At 41.4% G+C, this 10,209-nt stretch overlaps 1 protein-coding gene across 1 annotated transcript; it reads right to left on the bottom strand.

Annotated features, from left to right (window-relative positions):
* Positions 1-1,892: 1,892 nt before the first annotated feature.
* Positions 1,893-7,590, bottom strand: SEBOX (SEBOX homeobox). The gene is made up of 3 exons (XM_073564950.1): positions 7,145-7,590; positions 5,101-5,294; positions 1,893-2,781 (listed from the first exon to the last, which is right to left on the bottom strand). Exons 1-3 carry the CDS (start codon positions 7,422-7,424, stop codon positions 2,239-2,241), a joined length of 1,017 nt encoding a protein of 338 aa, XP_073421051.1. The 5' UTR covers positions 7,425-7,590; the 3' UTR covers positions 1,893-2,238.
* Positions 7,591-10,209: the final 2,619 nt, after the last annotated feature.

A 10,209-nucleotide genomic window follows, 5' to 3' on the forward strand; every position in this document is an offset into this window, starting at 1 on the left:
TAGGAGACCCTTTCCTATAATGCTTTATGAAGGAATGGCAGAAAAAAAATAATAGTTATTGTTTTAACTGACATTTAAATGGTAATTGCTTTCCTATGTGGAACATGTCTGATATATACGGGTCCCATCATGTATCTAAAAAAAATGGAGTCCTGTTGCGCAACAACTGGGAATTGTCAGCGGTCACTTGTATGGGAGTTCTGAAAACTGCCAAACGTGCCTTCTAGACAATTTTGGGAACTCATAAAAAAGGAATAGAGAAACTGAACATGGATGAGTACCTCCTCTTCAAATGAAGTGTCCCAGGTAGTACAAACCCTAAGGAGAGCCACCTCTGTAATGTAACCATGCAAACCAAGAAAATTGCTTCAATGGTGCATTTGAAAAAAAGCGAATACACAATTATCAGAGTGAATGATCGCAGCCACTACAGTGGTCACATAGAGGCACTCTGCTGTATGTTGGGGCTTCATAATTATTTGGGCAGTAAACAGAAAAAGCATATATAACTAATATGTATACATACACTATGTGTAATCCCACCCGCCAGAGACTAGGTGACGGTGTATGGATAGTCCCTACATTTGAAACTTTACCTCTCTATGTGCCCAAAAAGGCCTCAATATGAACTTGGAAATAGATAATATCTGCCTTTGCTCTAATCAAAACCTGTCTTGGAAAGATGGGTGGATAATGGTGCACGTCTGAGAGGGCAGCACACCATCCAATGCACGTTGCAAAAAAAAAACATTAAAAAAGGGCCAGCACACTTATCTTAAATTAATGTGCAGGTGCACAATTCGGTATATACATGTATTCATTAATTGCAGTGTGCTGACGCACAGAGTGTGCATACGTTTTTACATATTGGCCACAGCGTATTTGTGCCCCTGTGACTAATCCAATATTATAGGTGTGCTATTCTTGTTTTATGTTTCAGTTGTTTGTTTTATGCATCAGGGTTGTGGCCTTCTGTCCTGTTCACCTTTGGTTTTATGTTATATATGGATGAATAAAAAAGAACAACATAGTAATGCCGAAACTGCTGCGATGCTGGATACTTCATTTTTTGAGTGTTTAAGCCAATTACTTCACATGGATGGAATACAAAGCAGGGAGCTGACTACCACATGATTTTCTCTATGATTGGGCAGAGAGCTTTATTACAGAGATACCAACCACAAAGTGGTTGGTAATGACTGTATGATATAGGGGGTGTGAACCTTCCAAAAATGCAGAAAAATTCACAATCATCTGCAAATTCATGAGTGCTAATAAGCACAAGACCCTCAATAGCCCATGCCCCCTAATAGCCCTGGGAACCACCATTAACAGTAATAGCAGCCCCCTAGTGAACAGAATGCTGTGTGAACTTCAGTTATGGTAGATGCTCTGCAAGCCACAGTGCCCCTTACTAACCACAGGCTGTCTCTGGTACTGCAGCTCAGCCCCATTTATTGAACAGGACCCAGTTTCTATACCAGTCACAGCCTATGGATAAGGGCTCATACCCACATGCGAGAAACTCGGACGAGTCTTGTACGTCAATACCCGGCGCTGCAGCAGGCACTCGGATCGGAGCGTTCAGCTGCACGTATTTCTATGCAGCTGAACGCTCCGATCCAAGTGCCTGCGGCAGTGCCGGGTATTGACGTGCGAGACTCGTCCGAGTTTCTCGCATGTGGGAATGAGCCCTTATCCATAGGCCGAGACTCGTCCGAGTTTCTTGTATGTGAGTATGAGCCCTAAGAGTGGTGCTGCCTCTTGAAAAATGCACCTCTTTGAGCGCTACTAAGCAAACTGCTTTTCCTCTGCCCATCTCTTTGTATAAAGCCAAGCCTGATGTGACATTTGTATGACTTCATGATACAGGTAAAGAACTTTCACACGCTAATCTATTAGTTTATTTTTTCAATCTAATTCTACATTCTAAATTCTACCAAATTTATTGAAATTACAGTAAAATATATATTTTTATCATATATTTTTTTCTTTTTTTTTTTTTTACAATTTTATCCACAAATGTAATCATAAACAAACAGCAGGATAGCCTTCACCAGATAACATGATTGAGAGGTTATCTGAAGCTCCCATCAGGGTTCTGAACCCCATAAGGGTTCATCATTACCATGTAATCTTATCAATGTATCTCATATGGATTGTCCAGTAAGAACAAAAAGCTTTTACAGAAATGGTACAGTAATCATCTAGGGGTTTCTTGGGATTATAATGACCACTCTAGACATCTCCTACGTTAGTAAGTATGGCTGCATTGTATATGGCATCAGATATATACCCTAAGGATGTCTGCTGCCCATTATCATGCATTGTCTGAGGGAACATCTCCCAATATGATTCTTGTGACGGAATGGTGAATGGCTCACCTTGAGTATCACACAACATGGCATCACAGCCATAATCAGAACTGGAGGTGACATTCTGCCATTGCAGATCCTGCTCCCCGTAGGTGTGTACATAAGAGTCATCTGAAAACTGCTCAGGAACTGGAGGAGATATCTGATGGACATCTGATGGTGGGACAAATGATGCGTATCCACCTTGTTGCATGGAGGACATTTGGTGACAAGGATGCCCATGTGATACAGACTGGTTTGAAGGTTGGGGCATGGGAATTAGAGTGTCTCTTTGACTACAACTCCGAGAGGGCAATGTTGAACTCCAGCAGAAATGACGAGCTCGAAATGAAGATCCTCTTCTATAAAGAAACTTGCTAAACTTGCCACTCTTATTTTTTCTGGCTCTCCGATTCTGAAACCAGACCTGTGGGCAAAAAAAAAAAAATTACCTTTAGACCTTGCTCACATCTGCTTTAAAAAAAAATAGCTGTGATGTTGATCCAGAAAAGTAAGACAAGTGCCATGCGAGTACAATGCGATTTTTCTCACCTTGCATTCGCATGACATCCGTACAACATGCGTATGAAATCCGTATGCAATGCGCTTTCAATATCATCTTTTACATACAGTAATGCTCTGTCATTTAACGCTAGTTTGCAAACTAATAAAGCAATCTTAAGTAAAGATATAGGTAGATGATAGAAAGATATTAGATGTATAATAGATGATAAATAGTATACCTAGACATCCTATCATGTGGAACTATAGGGTGTTAAATAATTAGAAAAATGTTTTTTTAATAACCAGCAAAGATAAAGCAGACATCTGTGGGCTCATATTATCAGGCTGGGAAGGTCCCTGCTTATTGGGCCCTCTCTAGCCTAAAAATACCAGCCCACAACAGCCCCAATATGGCACATCACATTAGATGCGCCAATTCTGACGCTTTGCCTTTCTCTTCCCGATTGCCCTGATGCAGAGGCAGAATAATGGGAGTTGGGGTTGATGCCAAAAATGTGTCATAAATCACAGTTGCCATAAAGCCCTGGACATAGTAATGGAGAGATATCTATCAGACACTCCATTGCTAACCCAGTAAACAAAAATAAAATCACACAGAAAAAAAAAAATAAAATCACATACAGAAAAAAAAAAAACACTTTTGTTTGAATAAAAATTCCCCCACACTATTCCTCGTTCACCAATTTATTGGGGGGAAAAAAAAAAACCCAGGCAGGTCTGCCGTATTCCCCCGAATCTGATGTAGTCCAGAAAAAAATACCTGAAAGACATAAAAAGTCAGAACAACATGATCCAGTCCCTCGTTCATCAATTTATTACCCAAAATGTTCCCACAAAGCTCTGTTGCAGTCCACATTCTCAGAATTTGCCTCTGGCGACTGTTAATAGAAGTAAAGTTCCGGCTATTCATAGGCGCTGGGTAGTGTTGACAGCGCTCATCAGAGCTGTTGGGTCTCGCTGACTGCAGTGGGAGCCAGTGACAATGATGAGTGCTGTCATACCAGACACCTGTGAATAACGGTCACTTTACTGCAATTCAGTCGCCAGAGGCAAATTCGGGGAATGTGGACTGCAACATAGCTTTGTGGGAACATTTGGGGTGATAAATTGATGAACAATGGACAGTATCTTTTTGTTCTTTCTTTTTATGTTTTTCAGGTATCCTTTTCTGGACTACATTGGATTCAGCGGATTACTGCAGACCTGCCTGGGATTTTTTTGTTTAATGAATTGGTGAATGAGGGATAGTGTGGGGGAGTCTTTATTTAAATAAAGTGGGTTTTTTTCTTTGTGTGTGTTTTTATTTTTGATCACCGGGTTAGTAATGGTGGTGTTTGATAGACACTTCTCCATTACTAACCCCAGTGGTTGATGGCATCCATGATTTTTGAGAAATCACAGCTATCATCAACCCCAACTATCATTACTCCGATTGCCATTGCAACAAGGCAAAGCGCCACATTTGGCGCATCTCATTCGATGCTCCACTACTGGGGCGGCTGCAGGCTGGTAATTTTTAGGCTGGGAAGGGCCCAATAACAATGGACCTTCCCAGCCTGATAATATCAGCTCACAGCTTTCTGCTTTATCTTTGCTGGTTATTAGAGTTGAGCGACTGTGGTCGGATCGGGTTTCATGAAACAAAATTTGTTTCAGATGAAACTCGTCCGACTAGGGCAAAAAAAAGTCGGAGTTTCATCCGAAACCCGACCCCAGTGCAAGTCAATGGGGAATAAAAGTCGGCATTGAGTGGATGAATGTTTCGGACAAAACTCCGACTTTTTTTGCCCTTGTCGGACCAGTTTCATCTGAAACAAATTTTGTTTCATGAAACCCGATCCAACCAAAGTCGCTCAACTCTAGTTCTCACTGAAGATGTATTGAGACGTGCAATGTTCCATGGGAAACAAATATGCAAATTAGCTCCCCTCTAGGAGGAAGATACCTGTCTTATATTAGTCTGGGTTGGTTACTATGAGTTTTTCTTTCTGGAGGAGAGCTGATTTGCATGTCTATAAACCCGTTCTAGATCCTGATTTTGTATGATACCACCACCATTGTGTAAACATAACTTTTGTACATTACAACATTGTAGGACAGGATTCCACATTTATATTTTTCTGAAATGTATCGTTCTGTGCGATAATAAAACCTAATACAAATCCCCATGGATATATTTACAATCACTTCACATACAGTATCACTGACTAAGCACACGTACCTGAACTTTTGATTCAGGCAGCCTGATAACATTGGCTAGATGCTCCCTTGTACTGATGTCTGGATAAGGGATCACTTCAAAAACGCTCTCTAGTTTCATCTGCTGCCATTTACTGTACAAGGTCCTCTTTCGCTTCCTCTGGCTGGGGGCCCCGTTCACAGGGGTGCATGGTTCCTTTGGTTGAACTTCTGTTTCTGAAAAGTAAAACAATCATTTTGCTTTTGTTTTCTACTTGTTTAAACTTTTCTAGGAAAGTTGGCAATAATATATCAATAGGTAAATGTATCCAAATGAATTTCAGGTTGTTTTTTTTCTTGGCAATTTGTTATCTAGAATGGCTGCATATACAGCAATATCTTAGCTGTGTGAAGTTTTAGGTCTGATGTTTTTCAGCCTGTAGATGTAAATATGGATGTTGCCAGACAGCAGAGATAGGGAAGAAGTAAAACACAAAGTATATTAGAAAGTTGCATAAATTCCATTGCACAGTGACACAGCTTTAACGAGGTTGTCCACTACTTTAACATTGATGGCCGATCAAACAGATAAGTCATCAATGCCTTATCGGTGATGGCGCGACACTCGGCAGCAACCTTACTGATCAGTTCTAGGTGCTGGTGACTGCAACAAGTGCTCAGTGCTGCACATTCCCCCCCCACATTATTTAAATCAATAGGTGGGGGGTGCAGGATGTCTCTCCCCCACCGATCAGACATTGATGAACTATCCAAAGGATAGGCCATCAATGTTAAAGTAGTGGACAGCCTCTTTAATAAGATAAAACCAAAAGCTCACATGAAACATTACAACAGTACAACTTGGAGCATATTGTCAGTGTATTTCTGAATTAGGCCTCCATTTTTTTGCGTATAAGAAAAAAAACCATCCCTTTTTCCTCACTGTGCTAGATCCAGTTTTCATTATTTTTGGTTTGCTTCTATTATTATTATCAGTGTGACATCCGTTCTTCTTGTACATGAAAAAAAAGCTAATATTCCAAATATTAAATATCAAAAAACGGAAGACGGCACTCGGATGATATCTATTTTTATGGCTCCATTTCTTGCGTTGGTGAGTACGATCGGCCACAGATCAAAAACAGACATTTCCATATATTTGTTATGGCACTTGGTCCATGATAATACGGTCACGTGAACGGCACAAATAGGCGACAATGGCCTGACTAGCACACGAGCAGGAAAAGCAGACGTCTGACGGCGCCCTGAATATTCGTATCTACCCTCTCACCACCTTTCTACAATACTCAGGAACGTCCCATGTCAGGAATTCATACTCACAATTTCTAACAATGGGAATGATGTTGCATTGAAAAAAAAGTCAATGTTACTATATCAGTGCACGGACTTTTCTTTAAAAAAAAAAATAATAATAACAAGTGGACGGCTGAAATGTATATGAGGGGCAAAAACACGGAGTATATCCAGTGTGTGTGTACCTTACCATGCAGACCATACATGGGGACTAATGTTATCTGGACCGTATGGGTATCGTGCGAATGCTGCACGGACCCGAGTAATGGAATGATCGACACAGGAGATAGAAAGGAGAAGAGAGCGCGGGGAAAAGTTTCTGAGTGGGGAGGCATGGTGCCCGCGGAGTGGGGAGGCATGGTGCCCGCGGAGTGGGGAGGCATGGTGCCCGCGGAGTGGGGAGGCATGGTGCCCGCAGAGTGGGGAGGCATGGTGCCCGCGGAGTGGGGAGGCATGGTGCCCGCGGAGTGGGGAGGCATGGTGCCCGCGGAGTGGGGAGGCATGGTGCCCGCGGAGTGGGGAGGCATGGTGCCGCGGAGTGGGGAGGCATGGTGCCCGCAGAGTGGGGAGGCATGGTGCCCGCGGAGTGGGGAGGCATGGTGCCCGCGGAGTGGGGAGGCATGGTGCCCGCAGAGTGGGGAGGCATGGTGCCCGCAGAGTGGGGAGGCATGGTGCCCGCAGAGTGGGGAGGCATGGTGCCGCGGAGTGGGGAGGCATGGTGCCCGCGGAGTGGGGAGGTATGGTGCCCGCGGGCCGGAGCCCCTCACACCTACCTGCGGCGGGCTCCGGGCAGCTCCTGGCTGGCGCCGGCTGGGGCTTTGGGAAGAAGGCGGCCCGCAGCACTTTCTCCATGGCGCTCGCTGTGGTGATGGCCGCGCTGTACCTGCGGCGCTGCTTTATAGCCGGTAATCCCCTCCCCGCTATAGAAGACCCCGGGGGTCCCGGCTCCACCTCACTCCCCACAGCTGGGAAGCGGCTGCGGACACACGTCCTTTGATCCCTATAGATAACAATACAAGGTGTCTGACACCTGCCCGCTCCGCGGCTGCCCATCACTTCCAATCCACGTCCTCCCTAAGCCAGACTGCCCCAGACTTCCTCACACAGGAAGGGGGCTGCCCCCCACCAGCACAGCCAGGAAATCAGAGTACACCTGTATACAGCGCCGGCATCGTCTGTGAGGGGGCTACCTAGCCAGGAGATACCGGTGGGTGCGCCATCCTGCAGTCAGCTACTATCTATGACCCATTATTTATCTGTCGGTCCATGTATCCCATATCCATCCATCTATCTATTCATCACATATCTATCCATCCATCTATCCATCACATATCTCTATCTATCTATTCATTACATATCTATCTATATATCACATATCTATCTCTGTATTCATCACATATCTATCTATTCATCACATTATCTATCTATTCATCAAATTATCTATCTATTCATCACATATCTATCCATCCATCTATCTATCAATCACATATCTCTATCTATCTATTCATTACATATCTATCTATATATCACATATCTATCTCTGTATTCATCAAATTATCTATCTATTCATCACATATCTGTCTACAGTATCTTCTATCTATTCATCAAATTATCTATCTATCTATCACATATCTATTCATTACATATCTATCTTCTATCTATTCATCACATATCTCTCTATCTATCTTCTATCTATCTATTCAGCACATATCTACCTATCTATCTATTCATCACATATCTATCTTCTATCTATCTATTCATCACATTATCTATCTATCTATCTATCTATCCATCCATCACATATCTATCTTCTATCTATTCATCACATTATCTATTCATCAAATTATCTATCTATCTATTCATCAAATTATCTATCTATCACATATCTATTCATTACATATCTATCTTCTATCTATTCATCACATATCTATCTATCTATCTATCTCTGTATCCATCACATATCTCTATCTATCTTCTATCTATCTATTCAGCACATATCTACCTATCTATCTATTCATCACATATCTATCTTCTATCTATCTATTCATCACATTATCTATCTATCTATCTATCTATCCATCCATCACATATCTATCTTCTATCTATTCATCACATTATCTATCTATTCATCAAATTATCTATCTATCTATTCATCAAATTATCTATCTATCTATCACATATCTATTCATTACATATCTATCTTCTATCTATTCATCACATATCTATCTATCTATCTATCTATCTATCTCTGTATCCATCACATATCTCTCTATCTATCTTCTATCTATTCAGCACATATCTACCTATCTATCTATTCATCACATATCTATCTTCTATCTATCTATTCATCACATTATCTATCTATCTATCTATCTATCCATCCATCACATATCTATCTTCTATCTATTCATCACATTATCTATCTATTCATCAAATTATCTATCTATCTATTCATCACATTATCTATCTATCTATCCATCACATCTATCTCTGTATCCATCACACATCTATCTATCTATCTATCTATCTATCTATCTATCACATATCTAGCTATCTATAGTATCTATCAATATATGGATGGATGCATGGATGGATGGACAGTCCTTCCATCTATTATCTAGCTATCTATCCATCACATATCTATCTATCTAAATTTGATCATCTGTGTACACACGCGGTCAAAATTGTTGGTACCCCTCAATTAATGACAGAAAAACTCACAATAGTCACAGAAATAACTTGAATCTGACAAAAGTAATAACAAATATAAAATCTATGAAAATGAACAAATGAAGGTCAGACATTGCTTTTCAACCATGCTTCCACAGAATTAAAAGAAATAAAACTCATGAAATAGACCTGGACAGAAATGATGGTCCCCTCAACTTAATATTTTGTTGCACAACCTGTTGAGGCAATCACTGCAATCAGATTCTTGTAATTGTCAATGAGACTTCTGCACCTCTCGACAGGTATTTTGGCCCACTCCTCCAGAGCAAACTGCTCCAGTTGTCTCGTGTTTGAAGGTTGCCTTTTCCAGACGGCATGTTTCAGCTCTTTCCAAAGATGCTCAATAGGATTTAGGTCAGGGCTCACAGAAGGCCACTTCAGAATAGTCCAATGTTTTCCTATTATCCATTCTTGGGTGTTTTTAGCTGAGTGTTTTGAGTCATTATTCTGTTGCAAGACCCATGACCTGTGACTGAGACCAAGCTTTCTTACACTGGGCAGCACATTTCTCTCTAGAATCTCTTGATAATCTTGAGATTTAATTGTACCCTGCACAAATTCTAGACACCCTGTGCCAGATGCAGCAAAGCAGCCCTAGAACATAACAGAGCCTCCTCCATGTTTCACAGTAGGGACAGTGTTCTTTTCTTGATATGCTTCATTTTTCCATCTGTGAACATAGAGCTGATGTGTCTTGCCAAAAAGTTCCATTTGTCTCATCTATCCATAGGACATTCTACCAGAAGCTTTGTGGCTTGTCAACATGTAGTTTGGCAAATTCCAGTCTGGCATTTTTATGATTATTTTTCAACAATAGGGTCCTCCTTGGTCCTCTCCCATGAAGTCCACTTTGGCTCATACAACGATGGATGGTACAATCTGACACTGATGTTCCTTGAGCTTGAAGTTCACCTTTAATCTGTTTAGACATTTTTCTGGGCTCTTTTGTTACCATTCGTATTATCTGTCTGTTTGATTTGTCATCAATTTTCCTCCTGCAGCCACGTCGGTTCGATACAATCCCATGGAGCTTAAATTTCTGAATAATATGTGCAACTGTAGTCACAGGAACATCAAGCTGCTTGGAAATGATATTATAACTTTTACC

Source organism: Dendrobates tinctorius, unplaced genomic scaffold (genome assembly GCF_039654945.1).
Source record: "Dendrobates tinctorius isolate UK_male_01 unplaced genomic scaffold, ASM3965494v1 ptg000016l, whole genome shotgun sequence".
Lineage (NCBI taxonomy): Eukaryota > Metazoa > Chordata > Amphibia > Anura > Dendrobatidae > Dendrobates > Dendrobates tinctorius.

Coding starts and splice junctions, on each gene's coding strand:
- SEBOX (XM_073564950.1), bottom strand. CDS start 7,424: ATGGGCAGCCGCGGAGCGGGCAGGTGTCAGACACCTTGTATTGTTATC. Junction 5,295..7,144: donor CTGCCCGGAGCCCGCCGCAG/GTAGGTGTGAGG, acceptor TTTACTTTTCAG/AAACAGAAGTTCAACCAAAG. Junction 2,782..5,100: donor TGCCTGAATCAAAAGTTCAG/GTACGTGTGCTT, acceptor TTTTGCCCACAG/GTCTGGTTTCAGAATCGGAG.